Consider the following 16,446-nt stretch of genomic DNA (forward strand, 5'->3'; position numbering starts at 1 on the left):
AGACCCAGCATATCACCCCAGCCCTGCAGATAGATAGGTTAGTGTCACCAGACCCAGCATATCACCCCAGCCCTGCAGATAGATAGGTTAGTGTCACCAGACCCAGCATATCACCCCAGCCCTGCAGATAGATAGGTCACTGTCACCAGACCCAGCATATCACCCCAGCCCTGCAGATAGATAGGTTAGTGTCACCAGAACCAGCATATCACCCCAGTCCTGCAGATAGATAGGTTAGTGTCACCAGACCCAGCATATCACCCCAGCCCTGCAGATAGATAGGTTACTGTCACCAGAACCAGCATATCACCCCAGCCCTGCAGATAGATAGGTTAGAGTCACCAGACCCAGCATATCACCCCAGCCCTGCAGATAGATAGGTTACTGTCACCAGACCCAGCATATCACCCCAGCCCTGCAGATAGATAGGTTACTGTCACCAGAACCAGCATATCACCCCAGCCCTGCAGATAGATAGGTTAGAGTCACCAGACCCAGCATATCACCCCAGCCCTGCAGATAGATAGGTTACTGTCACCAGACCCAGCATATCACCCCAGTCCTGCAGATAGATAGGTTACTGTCACCAGAACCAGCATATCACCCCAGCCCTGCAGATAGATAGGTTAGTGTCACCAGAACCAGCATATCACCCCAGCCCTGCAGATAGATAGGTTACTGTCACCAGACCCAGCATATCACCCCAGTCCTGCAGATAGATAGGTTAGTGTCACCAGAACCAGCATATCACCCCAGCCCTGCAGATAGATAGGTTAGAGTCACCAGAACCAGCATATCACCCCAGTCCTGCAGATAGATAGGTTAGTGTCACCAGACCCAGTATATCACCCCAGCCCTGCAGATAGATAGGTTACTGTCACCAGACCCAGTATATCACCCCAGTCCTGCAGATAGATAGGTTACTGTCACCAGAACCAGCATATCACCCCAGCCCTGCAGATAGATAGGTTAGTGTCACCAGACCCAGCATATCACCCCAGTCCTGCAGATAGATAGGTTACTGTCACCAGACCCAGCATATCACCCCAGTCCTGCAGATAGATAGGTTACTGTCACCACAACCAGCATATCACCCCAGCCCTGCAGATAGATAGGTTACTGTCACCAGACCCAGCATATCACCCCAGTCCTGCAGATAGATAGGTTACTGTCACCAGACCCAGCATATCACCCCAGCCCTGCAGATAGATAGGTTACTGTCACCAGACCCAGCATATCACCCCAGCCCTGCAGATATATGTTAGGGCCACCAGACTCAGCATATCAACCGATCCCCACAGATAGATATGTTAGGGTCATCTGAATCAAATAGTGTTTTCCCCTTGTAAATCACTGCCTCCTTTGCTAAAATATTGCAGTTTTTCTCAATATGCAAATGAATTTTTTTGAGCAATGGCAACACTTGTGCTACTCTTAAAAATGGTGATAACAGAGGCAGCGATACAGAAGGGAAAAACAATGTTTGATTTGAGGTGACTCTAACCTATCTACATGCCGGCTGGGTTTAGAAATTTAAGACAGTTTTCTTCTTACCACCACTATATGGGGTCCCAATTCCTGGACCTCCACCTTGGAGGAGATTGGGGTCCCTTGCTTGACTGGTTTTGTAGACATGATGATAGAGAACACAAGGGCAACCACCACTCTCTATGGTCTCCTTCTGGTTTTGGCAGGGTCACAATTTTGCAGGCTGAACTGGCTGTAGTGGCTGCATCCAGGAAGAGACAGAATGGCTGCACACTGTCTTTGCCTCGAAAAGCTTGTAGACCAGGGGTCACATTTCTACTTATCCCCACCTATCACATACACTACTCAATTTGACTGATTCCACCACCATATTCTGGTAGTTGGCTACAGCTTGTGGTCTTCACTGTGTCCCTGTTGGCATAGCAATAGCAAATAAGCACTGCCAAAACCAAGATGATGGTATCAGGTCTCTTGGCTTATTTAAAGGGGAATTATCTTGCCATGACCTGCCTGGTCCTGCCCATCAAAGTGGGTTGAGAGACATCAGTGCACAGCACCAAGAATGAGAATATAAGGAATGGAATGAGGTCAAGGCAGGTGGAGTATGTGCACAATCAACAACCCAGGCAAAGGATCAGCTCAAGCAGTACAGGTTCAGGTGTCAGGGACAAGCTGGGGTCAGAAACCGGTAATCTGCAGACGTAAATAAGGTAGAAGGTAACAGTCAAGTAACAATATATGGTCAAATACAGGTTGTCAGATAGAAAACAAGTAAAGCTAGGTTTAAATTGTGCATTTTTTGGTCAAAAAAGGAGGACATAGGGAGAAAAGAGGTGGTAGCGTTTGGTTGGTGGGCACATTCATGGGCTGGTTCCATCTCTGTGTCACCTGAAGTTCTAAACATGCAGAACTCTTTAAGAGAGGATAGTCCTCTGTTCAGTGTCCTCATCTTTTGCCCAAAATGTAGAACATAACAAAGAAACAAAGATTATCTCTCTATCTGGAGGACCAACACTATGTAATGCCTCTTTTCCCCTGCGGAGGTGCTGTAGGTGGATCAAAAATATGGGTTTTCCCTCAGATGACAACCATTCACTGTCCTGATCAACAGGGAGACACTTTGCGATCTGTTTATTGTCAAGGAAATCCTTCTAATAGTTAAGGACAGTCCAACGTGGAGAGTTTGATATAGATACGGACCAATAGTAGTCAAATCCAAGGATGCCTATGTCTTGCATGTTCCTATATGTGTTTATTGTACATGTGTCTTACCTGACAGGTCCCTTTAACCACATGCACACTGATACGGCACACTGATGGAGCTGTATGTGACAACAGAGAGCTGAGAACGAGCCATATTGACAAGTGTAGGAGGACTCGGTGTCATTTATACCAAGTTGCTTAGTAACCTGTTACTTGGAGAATTTTCTTCTTAATATCACTTAGACTATTTTTATCGTTTTCTCTTAGGAGTGTATTTTAGAAGTTTAACTGCAATTTACATATACCATATGCCAACCGATGAAGCTTTCTATCAGGACTGCTCATATGGTTGTCGAGAGGTGCCGTATGGTGGTGTAGGTTGACAAGATGGACACCTAGGTGTCAGATGATTATAATGAGCATTCTAGCCCTTCTCTTACTCCCCCATAGGAACAATTTCGTCGTTGAGCACATTGACTGTTTACGATCCGTAGTCCAGTGATAGCAGAACTGCCCAGTGCACTCATTGCGGTATAAAGTGTAAACTTTCATTGGTATCTACTGACCGTTCCGGCCAAGCATTACCACTTGCCATGGCTTACACTAACACTTCTTGGCTACTCTCTGTTGGCCGTACCGACTGAGTAGGCTGGACCGCTGTTATATGAGTATTGGCATGCAGAAAGGACTGTGGGGGGTACATTTTTCTGCTGTACATAGTGCCCATTTTTGTGTCTGCATTACGGGTGCAATATCCAGACCTCCTGCAAACCAATGGTGGTCTACGTTGGATTCATGAGAACCACAATGGGCTACAATTTTGCAACCCTGTATGCATACTAAAATGCAGATGTACCATTGTAGACTAGGGATGAGCCGATCTTGAGATTTCAAGATCGATTTTAAAATCTGATTTCCGATCATTTTGCAGCCGATCTCGATCCTGATCGCGATCGTGAAATTTGCTTGATCGCCGATCGGAATCCGATCCTTTCCGAACCCGATCCTCAACCCTAGTCAATGCTTCTCTATGGGAAAAGTCACTTTTAGGGTTGAGCCGATCTTGAGATAACCTCCCATCTCGATCCCGCTGGAAAAGATCGGGTCGGAATTCCGATCTCGATCGTGAAATTTACTCGATCGCCGGTTGAAATCCGATCTTTTCCGATCCCGATCGCTCAACCCTATTGTAGACAGTTGCGAATGGACAGTGACTAGCTTCAGGAGGTTGGCCATATGATATTCATCACAGCTGTGAACCTCTGCCAAGGTGATGCTACATTGATTGTTCAGACATTGCCCCCTGTAGGTCAGCTGGAGCTTTCAACTGGTGAAGAAAGAGGACACTTAGTACCTGTCTTCACGCCATGATTTCTACTGCAGTATATGATGGTAGTACACTAGGTCTTCAACAAGGTTAACCCATAATAGAGTAACTGTGCAGGTCTCCAGGCTGCACCACACTTCGTCTGTCACAGGGGATGCACCATATATCGCCAAGGAGCTCATGCACTTACTTATCAACTCTACACTTGAGGGGTGCTGAACCAGCAGATGTCTTGACATCTTGACCTGTGTCCAACTCCTCTCCAAAAGCTATCCACATAGCTCCCATCACTCACATGACCTTGCTAGGTGTTCCTATCTACGAGCTATCCTATCTTCTCCCATAAAGTGCAGAATATTGCTTAAAGGGACTATCCAAACCTAATAGAATTTTTTTGCTGAACACATCACAGAGTTGGCTCTTCATTTGTGGTCTCCACCAGTAAACCATAGACCAGCAACCTCACTCTGGAGGATCCACCACATCTATGTCCATTGATTTCAGTGGCCACCATGTACTACTTCATTTGTCCTGTGGAGGCACTGCAGGGGAGTTGCACGCTTTCTCTCCAATCCCTCTTCTGATGACACTTGATACCCGGAGGTCTCTATGTCTTTAGAAGTTCTTACTGTCCAAAGTGGACAACCCTTTTAAGTACTCTTCTATGTTGAAAGCAAGGGGAAGAGAGTATCTTGTAACCAATACATCAGGTTTTTTATCCTTTCCTCCTTTAATTCCAAGCAAAATTGGATAAAAGCAGCTCATACTGTAGACTCCGAGCCCGAGGGGGTTAGGAAGTAAAAGCAGAGACAAGAGGAAGCATTAGATATGCAGACACTTAGTCATTGACGAGGTTCCTTCTCTTAATTCCAAAACTGACTGCAGCTGCATCTAAAAGGGGAGAAGGAAAGAAAAAAAACCTCCGTTTGTCGACAGCTGTGTTCATGTCATGAGAACAAGCCCATGTTGGAAATGTATTATTATGGGGAAGATTGGGCTTTAATTAAATACAGCTGCAACTGTGTTAAACATTTCGCTTGGTCTTTTTTTTCCTGTGTTTCGTTGCCCAAGCACTTTGTTGCCGAGCATTTAGCAGGCGCAGACAAAGGAAAATGCTGAAATTAAGGAAATATAGAACATGTGGCGTCTCCGATATCAGGAACGAGATGGGCATCACTATGTAGACAGATTCTATGTAAGTCATTAACAAAAAGGTTGTTGTTGACACAGACGGTTTGGCATTGAGATGGAATGTCCATTCCTGGGTGGACCATCCCATCCGTGAACTAAGAAAGTGTCAGTATGGTGTGGTGGGAATGTTTGGACCCATGTCTGGTGAATAGGGTTGAGCGATCGGGATCGGAAAAGATCGGATTCCGATCGGCAATCGAGCAAATTTCACTATCGCAATCGGGATCGGCTGGAAGATGACCAGAAATCGGATTTTAAAATCTCAAGATCGACTCAACCCTAAAAGTGACTTTTCCCATAGAGAAGCATTGACTAGGGTTGAACGATCGGGATCGGAAAAGATCGGATTCCGATCGGTGATCGAGCAAATTTCACGATCGGGATCAGAATCGACTGGAACATGAAATCTCAAGATTGGCTCAGCCCTAATGGTGAAGCATTTTGTCAGAGTATTGAAGGAATCACTAGAACAGATGATGCAAAACTTGGGGGCCGGAATCTGACCGCTGTCAGTGACCCGCTGCTCTTCCACCATGTCCTTGGAATCACCTTGCTAGGGGACGATAGCAACCTTAAAATAGTCAAGATCGGGAGAGATGAAGTGGGAGATCCCACATCTCGGGTTTCCATCTCCTCCGTCTACGGTGAGCAGAGAAACTCCAACAATATACTGCCATCATGCTCCAGTGACTTAGGTACCAAGATGGCGCCCGCTGTGAGAGAGAAAGATGATGCAAAACTTAAAGTGGTATTCCAATCCCAGACATTAATTGTGATATCCATTAGGGATGAGCCGATCCTGACTTTTCAGGATCGATTTTAAAATCCGATTTCCGATCATTTTTCATTCGAACCCGATCTCGATCCCAATTCCGATCCCAATGCAAGTCAATGGGATTTTTTTATTAATCGGAGATCGGATTTTAAAAGCAATCCTATTCACTATACAGCATGGAATCTAACAATTGTTAGAATCCACGCTGTGTAGTGAATCACTAAGTAGCCAGAGGATTTTTTTTTTAACCCTCTGGCTACTTTGTCCCCCCTGGTGTCCACTTACCTCCAGAGATGGCTGCTCCGGTGTTCTTCGCCTCACTGCCGCTCCAGCTGCAGTCTTCTTCTCCCTTCGCTGCCCCCTCCCTGCTAGGTTAGGAGAGTATCAGCGGGTACTGGGAGGGGAAACGTCACGTCTCCCCACCCTGTACCCGCCCACACTCTCCTAACCTGGCAGGGAGGGGGCAGCGAAGGGAGAAGAAGACTACAGCTGGAGTGGCAGTGAGGCGAAGAACACCGGAGCAGCCATCTCTGGAGGTAAGTAGCTACTAGAGATGCTACTTTAGTCTCCATTAGAATGAATGGAGGCTGCCGGCGCGCAGGGGGTTAAGGCTGTGTGCCGGCTGCTTCCATTCATTCCTATGGAACTGCAGCGGAGCCATCAAACTGATTATACGCTATATACTCAGTGTGAAGGCATTGTGGGAAATACTACCGATCTCGATCCCACCTAAAAAGATCGTGTTCGGAATCCGATTTTTTCCGGACACGATCGCTCAACCCTAATATCCACTTAATATGCAATATATGTTTGACTGGTGTCGGTCCTCAACAGGTGGGCATGGCTATTTTGGAACATTCATAGAAGTTAAAGGGGTTGTGTTGGCCCCTGCCCACAGGATAAGAAATAGCTACCAGATGGGGTTCAGACCCCAGCGATCAGGAGATCCTCCTAAAGTCTCCTTGTGAATGGAACGCCAGTGTGCTTACAAGACCAGCGCTACCTTCACTGATGGAGATTACATTATCATTTGCATGGGTGTCCAAATACTCATTGGTAGACCGTATATGTATCCAACGTGTATGGCCACCTGTAGTCCATAGTACATAGCATAAACTAGTTCCTAGCCAAGTCCTTGGGAGGTTGAGGTAATCTAAGGCCATGCGGGTTGGACAAGACTTTCACATAGCAGCATTTTCTGCAAGTTGAAATGTACAAGTTACATCATATTTGGAAAGCCGCCAATGAAAAATGATAAAAAATATAAATATGCATAAAAAGTGAAGATAACAGCAATGAATATTGATGCCGCTGATGACTAATGGTTCTGCGAGACTAAAGCAAAGGCAGTACGTAGCAGAAAGGTTGTGCGCTCTGCAGTCATCATTTGTTGGTCACCTCAGAGGTCAATTGAAGACAAGTCTAATAATTAAAAAAAAATTGTCTCCATGGTGCAGCCGGCCCCGAGACTGAAGGATTTAACACAAGGAAATTCCTTCCATACTGATCGCTTCCTGCGGCTATTTATAAGATGAAGAGGACTTCTCACGGAGAATGTGAATAGGACATACATTAACATACCAAGGCTTAGCCTCCTCCATTATAGTGCTGCTATCTGTACATCATTAGTCTAAGCTTACAGAGCCGGTTCAAAACGCCAACCCAGCCCAAATAATACGAGATATTAGATAATGAATAGCCACAGCAGACCTGGTTTGAAAATTACTTTAGATCTGATCCAGGATCGCAATTAAGGGTGTGTGATCTGCCAATCCTGCTGAAGAGGGCGCCACAAGGAAATTTGTATAGCAGTATTCGTTACATATTATATAGGACTGTAATATGTTAATACATATTATTCCTGCAGCTAGTTATAACATGAAGAGGACTCTTCTTGGAAAATGTGACTAGGACATATATTTACGTACTAAGGTTTATCCTCCTCCATTATAATGCTGGCATTTGTACATTATTAATCTCAGATGTGGAGGGTATTACAGAGCCGTTTCCTAACTCCAACCCAACCCAAATAATACTAGATATTATCCAATGAATAGCCACAGCAAACCTGCTTTGGAAATTCCTTTTGATCTGATCCAGGATTGCAATTAAGGGTGTGTGATCTGCCAATCCTGCTGAAGAGGGCGCCACAAGCAAATTTGTATAACAGTATTATTTACATATTATATTGGACTGTAATTTGCAAATAATATGTGCAGCTATATATTCCTTTTGGAAAATGTGACTAGGACATACATTTACGTACGTAAGGCTTGTCCTCCTCCATTATAATGCTGGTATCAGTACATTATTAATCTCAGATGAGGAGGGTATTACCAAGCCATTTCTTAACTCCAACCCAGCCCAAATAATACTAGATATTACACAATGAATAGCCACAGCAGACCTGCTTTGGAAATCACTTTTGATCTGGTCCAGTATTGCAATTAAGGGTGTGTGATCTGCCAACCCTGCTGAAGAGGGCGTCACAAACAAATTTGTATAACATTATTATTTACATATTATATTGGACTGTAATTTGCAAATAATATATATGCTATATATTCCTTTAAGAGGAGTCCTCTTGGAAAATGTGACTAGGGCATACATTTACAGTATGTACGTAAGGCTTGTCCTCCTCCATTATAATGCTGGTATCAGTACATTATTAATCTCAGATGAGGAGGGTATTACTCCAACCCAGCCCAAATAATACTAGATATTAGACCACAGCAGACCTGCTTTGGAAATCACTTTAGATCTGATCCAGGATCGCAGTTAAGGATATGTGATCTGCCAATCCTGCTGAAGAGGGCGCCACAAGCAAATTTGTATAGCAGTATTATTTCCCTATGTTATAGGACTGCTATTATATTACGCTCTATTTAAAACTGGTACGCTGTCATTCTATATTGGAATTACTTGATGTCAGTGTGGTGGTTGCACTGTATAGCATTGGCACTGTCATTTGTATGCCATCCTATATGACACTAATGTATCTAATGGACCTAACTTTGCTTGTACAGATTAGCGGTTTTGCGTGGGACTGGCTGACCATCAAATGGTGACTCTATCCTGAGGGCAGATGTCTAGACTGTCTAGGAAAGAAGGATTCATTGTTGATAGATTTCAATACGATCAGTCCTCTCTTCCCAAGGGAGACAAATCGCCCAAGGTGTTTGGCCACAATTCTTCACTTTACCAATCAAAGTGACATCAATTGCACGATACAATCGGCGCTGCCCTGCCGTCGCTCACTCGGTGGGGTTAAGGAATCGCTTTAAAGAACGCCCCTTTAATTTTATTTATCCAAGAGTGAATAAGAATCTAGTTCTCGATAAATTCCCGTGGTATGTTTTTTTTGTCACGTTGAGATTGTGGTTCCCTGTAAAGTCTTCCCCTGTTCATTACTTGTCGAGGCGCAGACGGAATTGCTAGTTGTCAAGTAAACTGTCATCCTTCCCTGCAGCCCGCAACCTGTTTATTTCGCACATATTTATTGTTCTACTTTATTTCTCACATATGTTTTCCTCTTCTTCGATTTAATCTCAAGGAATAATTTCCAGCTATTTTTTTTTTTGTATATTTGTTTGTTGCATTGCGATCTTCTCTGCAAGATACATAGAATTGTATCTACAAGCGCTAGAAGTCTATTACAATATTGCTCGGGGTGTGATCATATGTATCAATTTTTTTTCTTTTTGCTTACGTTGTTTACACGGAAACCTTTTTAAAAAGTGATTGTGCGAGAGCTAGGGTTTGGTATATTCATACCCTGCCATATTGGGTATATAGTTCTTAGGTAGAGCTAGGGGACTCCATGCAAACGGACAAGGCGAAAATCCAGCAGAAAGTCAATGTGGCTCCATTGGGGTTGAGCCGATCTTGAGATTTCAGGGTCGATTTTAAAAATCTGATTTCTGCTCATTTTCCAGCCGATCTGGATCGGGAAATTTGCTCGATCGCTGATCGGGATCCGATCTTTCCAGATCACTTAACGCTAATTGTATATTATATATGCAGTAAGGTTGAGCCGATCTTGAGATTTCAAAATCCGATTATCTATCATTTTCCAGCCGATCGCTATTGTGAAATTTGCTCGATCGCTGATCAGGATCCGATCTTTCCCGATCCCGATCGCTCAACTTTAATTGTATATTACATACAGTAGGGTTGAGCCAATCTTGAGATTTCAAAATCCGATTATCGATCAATTTCCAGCCGATCGCGATCGTGAAATTTCCTCAATTGCTGATCGGGATCCGATCTTTCCTGATTGCTCAACCGTAGTGTCAACGGTTACAGACAACAAACCATGTATAGTCAGATCTTGTAGTCGTGTGCTACTTCACCTGTCTGCCGTCTAGTCATGTGTTACTTTAGTAATTCTAGACCGAACTACACAGGGAGACGCATAAATCTGCATAAGAGCTGTAGACACAAAATGTGAATTTCTCATCAAAATTTGCAAATTTGATTTTTTTAATTCTTTGATGGAATTTAAAAAAAAAAATCCCTACAGCTTTTTACAAAGAGAGACAGGCAGATATTATTATTATTATTATTATTATTATTATTATTATTATTATTATTATTATTATTTATATGGAAAGACTAGGAGGCAGTACTATCTGAATCTGCACCATTTACAAGGAGAGAAGGAAAAGCTTCATGAACTGTGTGTGTGTCTTCAGGTACAAGGAGAAAAGGCAACACAATCTTATAATTCATGGACAGAAAGAGACAAGGAGCCAGTACTATCTGTTCTTATCTTATTTTCAGGGACAGTTGTGTTTGTGTTTCTTTATTCATGACTACACTGTCCACTACTAAGTATTTGGACACCCATGCAAATGAAGATATCTGAGGTCGGGATGTGCGTCGCGCCTTCCGCCATTAAATAGGAAACAGCATTGGCATTAGTCGCTTGCAAGATGCCACTAAGTGCAGAGTTGTCCGATTTCGAGAAAGGGGTCATGGTGGGGTACCACAGAAATGGTCGGTCCTTAGGGGACACAGCAAGCGAACTGAATTACCCAAAATCCACAGTGGCCTATTTGATTACGAAGTGGAAGGTGAACGGTGATTGTCGGAATGTGCCCCAAGTTGGCAGATCCCCGAAACTGGAAGATAGAGACTGACGGGTGCTGGCCAGAGAAACCGCACCCAACCGATGGCTCACATACACCAGGAGGGTCACCAGGCATCCGGGAGTATTGTGTCACTCAATCCCATCCGTAAGGAAGTATCTGCTGGGGTCTACCAACTACTGGATAGGAATATATGGTGTTGGTGGTAGACAGTGTATATCACTTACAGTGAGTGACAGGGTAGCAGTACTATCTGTGCCTATATCACTGTTTATACTTACGTCAAGGTGAGACGGGCACCCAGTATTCATTATATGGAGGGGGAGATGAAAAGACATCACTGTCTGTAGTTGCTGAGGAAACTCTGTCTTCATCTTCATCTCTTACAGAGAGAGTCAGGGAGCTAGCACTGTCTGTACCTTTGTAAAAGTTTTAGGCAAGCTTGGAAAAATGTTGCGAAATAAGAATGCTGTCAGAAAGACAAGGGTTAATAGTAGTCTTTTAACAATTAATAAAATGAAGTGACTGAAGGAAAGAGAAATGTAAATCCCATCAATACTTAGTGTACCCCTTGCCTTTAGAAGGAGTCCTGGAAGTGATGATATGACCCCAGATATAGCACTGATCTCACCATTATCCAGTCTGTCTGGGATGACATGAAGACACAGACAGATTGGAGCTAATTAGATCTGGGCTTTGTTCTCCAAGATGGTGGGAACAACCTCCCTGCCGAGTTCTGCCAAAAACTGTCTGCAAGTACCGAGAAGAACTGATGGAAGGAAAAGGGCAAAGGTCACGCTGAATATTGATGGGGTTTACAATACTTTATTTCTTAATCCACTTCATTTTATTAAAATTAACACTTCTATTTTTGATAGCATTCTTACATTGCAGGATATTGCCCCATCCCCTATAACATGCCTAAAACCTTTGCACAGTACTGTACTTCATTTACAGGGAGAGACAGGGAGGCAGTACTATCTGCACCTACATTGTTTACAGAAAGGTAGTACTATCTGTGCCTACATTGTGTACAAAGAAACAGGGAGGCAGTACTATCTGCATCTATATTGTTTACAATGAGACAGGAAGACAGTACTATCTTTACCTACATTGTTAACAGAAAGGCAGTACTATCTGTGCCTATATTGTTTACAAAGAAACAGGGAGGCAGTACTATCTGCACCTACACTGTTTACAACGAGACAGGGAGGCAGTACTATCTGCACCTACATTGTTTACAGAAAGGCAGTACTATCTGTGCCTACATTGTGTACAAAGAAACAGGGAGGCAGTACTATCTGTGCCTACATTGTATACAGAGAGACAGGGAGGCAGTACTATCTATACCTAAAATTTTTCAGGGAGATATAAGTAGCAAGTATTATCTGTCCTCAGATCCTTTACATGGGAAGCAATGTCTCTGCCTTTGTCATTTACAGGGAAAGGCAAGAAGACAGTGCTATCTGTGCCATCCTTACAAGGAGCTGAGGGAAGGCAGCACTATCTGTGCCTATATCATTTACAGAGAAAGATGTTTATGATTTAGTGCTGTTTCCCCTTGGTAATATAATGCTCAGTAGAATCAGTATTCGCGTCCTATGAGCGCTGTCGGCTGTCTGTCTGCTTTGTGCCGCTGTCGTGTACGATTCTGCAGACTGACTTCTTCCCTATTATAACTATTTGCTGTATGCAAGCAAACACAAGCGGCCCAGCTGTCTGCTGCTTACACAAGGCACTCGCTGGAGTTTACACGTAATGTTTTTGTTCCCAAAGGCATGAATACCAATACTCCATTCATTATCTAGATGGGAGCGGAGAATCCCATTTATATTCCTATTTGTCCTCTCATCGACGCTGACACGACGCTTTTGCTTGAAAAAATAGATTATTGGCTAAAAATCTCTAATATTATAATAGGAGATATTCACGAATTGTCAGGTAATGGTGGATTGTGTGATGTCACTCATAGTGTACACTGCATACGTGTCTCATCTGAAGGTCTCCTTATTGTGATGTCTATGGAGGACATGTCTTGTGCTGTCACACGGTAATATATTATCCACTTATGGGAATGTTTAGCTTCCTGTATGTGGGTCACTGCACAAGCAAAGCGGGTCACGGGGCTGCCACTGAATGCTGAGCAGGACCCCGCAGATGTCAGTCATTGGGACCTAGCATTCATTCCACTGCTAACTAGATGAATGGAGGAGGAAAGAAAGACAAAGGGAAGAAAAGGAGGAGGGAAGAAAGACAGATGGAAGAAAGATAGAAGGAAGAAAGACAGAGGGAAGAAAGACAGAGGGAAGACAGACAGAGGGAAGACAGACAGAGGGAAGACAGACAGAGGGAAGAAAGACAGAGGGAAGAAAGATAGAAGGAAGAAAGACAGAGGGAAGAAAGACAGAGGGAAGAAAGATAGAAGGAAGAAAGACAGAGGGAAGAAAAGGAGGAGGGAAGAAAGACAGGGAAGAAAAGGAGGAGGAAAGTAAGACAGAGGGAAGAAAGACAGAGGGAAGAAAGATAGAAGGAAGAAAGATAGAGGGAAGAAAGATAGAAGGAAGAAAGACAGAGGGAAGAAAGACAGAGGGAAGAAAGACAGAGGGAAGAAAGATAGAAGGAAGAAAGACAGAGGGAAGAAAGACAGAGGGAAGACAGACAGAGGGAAGAAAGACAGAGGGAAGAAAGATAGAAGGAAGAAAGACAGAGGGAAGAAAAGGAGGAGGGAAGAAAGACAGGGAAGAAAAGGAGGAGGAAAGTAAGACAGAGGAAAGAAAGACAGAGGGAAGAAAGATAGAAGGAAGAAAGATAGAGGGAAGAAAGACAGAGGGAAGAAAGACAGAGGGAAGAAGACAGAGGGAAGAAAGATAGAAGGAAGAAAGACAGAGGGAAGAAAAGGAGGAGGAAAGTAAGACAGATGGAAGAAAGATAGAAGGAAGAAAGACAGAGGGAAGAAAAGGAGGAGGGAAGAAAGACAGAGGGAAGAAAAGGAGGAGGGAAGAAAGATAGAGGGAAGAAAGATAGAGGGAAGAAAGACAGAGGGAAGAAAGATAGAAGGAAGAAAGATAGAGGGAAGAAAGATAGAAGGAAGAAAGACAGAGGGGAGAAAGACAGAGGGAAGAAAGATAGAAGGAAGAAAGACAGAGGGAAGAAAGATAGAAGGAAGAAAGATAGAGGGAAGAAAGATAGAAGGAAGAAAGACAGAGAGGAGAAAGACAGAGGGAAGAAAGATAGAAGGAAGAAAGATAGAAGGAAGAAAGACAGAGGGAAGAAAGACAGAGGGAAGAAAGATAGAAGGAAGAAAGATAGAGGGAAGAAAGATAGAAGGAAGAAAGACAGAGGGGAGAAAGACAGAGGGAAGAAAGATAGAAGGAAGAAAGACAGAGGGAAGAAAGATAGAAGGAAGAAAGACAGAGGGAAGAAAGACAGAGGGGAGAAAGACAGAGGGAAGAAAGATAGAAGGAAGAAAGACAGAGGGAAGAAAGATAGAAGGAAGAAAGATAGAGGGAAGAAAGATAGAAGGAAGAAAGACAGAGAGGAGAAAGACAGAGGGAAGAAAGATAGAAGGAAGAAAGATAGAAGGAATAAAGACAGAGGGAAGAAAAGAAGGAGGGAAGAAAGACAGAGGGAAGAAAGATAGAGGGAAGAAAAATAGAAGGAAGAAAGACAGAGGGAAGAAAATGAGGAGGGAAGAAATACAGAGGGAAGAAAGATAGAAGAAAGAAAGACAGAGGGAAGAAAAGGAGGAGGAAATAAAGACAGAGGGAAGAAAAGGAGGAGGGAAGAAAGAAAGAGGAAAGAAAGATAGAAGTAAGAAAGACAGAGGGAAGAAAAGGAAAGAAAGATAGAGGGAAGAAAAGGAACTATAAAGAAAGGCAGAAAAGAAGGAGGAAAGAAAGAAAGAGTAAGTAAAAGGCGGGGGGAGGAAAAGGAGGAGGAAATAAAAAAAGGAAGAAAAAAAGATGGAGGAAAGGAGACATTTACAAATTTTTCCAATCCCCTTTATTCCTTATCCTTCCTTTACTCTCCTCCTTATGGTATCCCTATTCCGCTCAATCTTACTTTTCTTCTCCTTCCTCTCTTTGTTCTTATTACCTTCTCTCTCTTTTGCCTCTTTCTCTGGTTTTCTTTGAACAATTGTTACTTTTCCTTTCCTTCTCCTTTTCTCAATGTACAATGAGAGGGGTTTTATACTGTGTGGGGGCACTAATGGAGCATTATACCACGTGGAGGCCACTAAGAGGCGATATACTGTGTGCAGGCATTATACTGTGTGGGGGCACTAATGCAGCATTATACCACGTGGAGGCCACTAAGAGGCAATATACTGTGTGCAGGCATTATACTGTGTGGGGGCACTAATGCAGCATTATACCATGTGGAGGCCACTAAGGTTCATTATACTGTGTGGGGGGCTTATAGTTATGTTCTTGTTGCAGGACTCCTTATTACTATTACATGGAGACCTGACCACATAATATAACAAACATTCCTGACTTTTTGTATCTGCAGGATTTATATTGACGGACCCTTCGGCAGCCCATCAGAAGAAGCCTTGAACTACGAGGTCAGCCTCTGTATCGCTGGAGGGATCGGAGTGACACCATATGCCTCCATATTCAACCAGTTATTGTAGGTAGACCCACACTCACATTCATCTTTGTTCTGCCGACATCGTATAAAACCAGATTCGCCCACTTTTTACCTTTCTGCAAAAAAAGAAAGGACTGTGCACCAAAGCTGTGCCACACTTGCATCGATCTATGTCTAGTCAAGCCTTTGATACCTTGTAATTCCCATTACAACCACTGGGTGGTGTCATAAAGACTCAAATACAATAGACATCTCCTGACAAGGTATCACAAAATGATGTTGTTTTTTAAAGCTGGTCATTCCTGGCCCCTCATCTCTGTATAAGGATACATCTGTATTCTATATATACCCGACGATACCATTAGCAAAACCTTGTCCCCTTCTATTATATGCCAAAGTCTTTTCAAAGGACAGCAGGGGTTAATGTATCAATCCCTATAGGCCAGATTTTTGGCATAGAGAGATATTGGGGTGCATATTTGGCATAAGGTCCTTTGTTGAGCCATAACCCCCATTCTGCGCTGTCCTATAGTGGGGTATATTTTGGGAAGACACTAATAACCCCTATATAGGACAACTTATATGAAGGGCCCCTTAAAACTCTACCCTATTACCAGGTCATGTTTACATGGCAGGGTCAAGTCTGCCATCTTGCTATGGGTTTTCCATAGGGTTGCTGATATATTACCGCATTACATTACCGCTACATCTGCATAGACGTTACCTTCACGGCAGCCTTCATCTTCTCCCTGGACTTTCATGTTTCCGCCATGTGTATT

At 43.4% G+C, this 16,446-nt stretch overlaps 1 protein-coding gene across 1 annotated transcript in view; it reads left to right on the forward strand.

Annotated features, from left to right (window-relative positions):
- NOX4 (NADPH oxidase 4) overlaps positions 1–16,446 on the forward strand; it is a 152,892-nt gene that overhangs the window by 122,120 nt on the left and 14,326 nt on the right. Inside the window, exon 14 of the mRNA XM_075266225.1 lies at positions 15,587–15,706. Within this exon, the coding sequence (XP_075122326.1) occupies positions 15,587–15,706 (120 nt within the window). The remainder of the gene's footprint in view (positions 1–15,586; positions 15,707–16,446) is intronic.

The sequence above is a fragment of the Leptodactylus fuscus genome, chromosome 2, assembly GCF_031893055.1.
Source record: "Leptodactylus fuscus isolate aLepFus1 chromosome 2, aLepFus1.hap2, whole genome shotgun sequence".
Lineage (NCBI taxonomy): Eukaryota > Metazoa > Chordata > Amphibia > Anura > Leptodactylidae > Leptodactylus > Leptodactylus fuscus.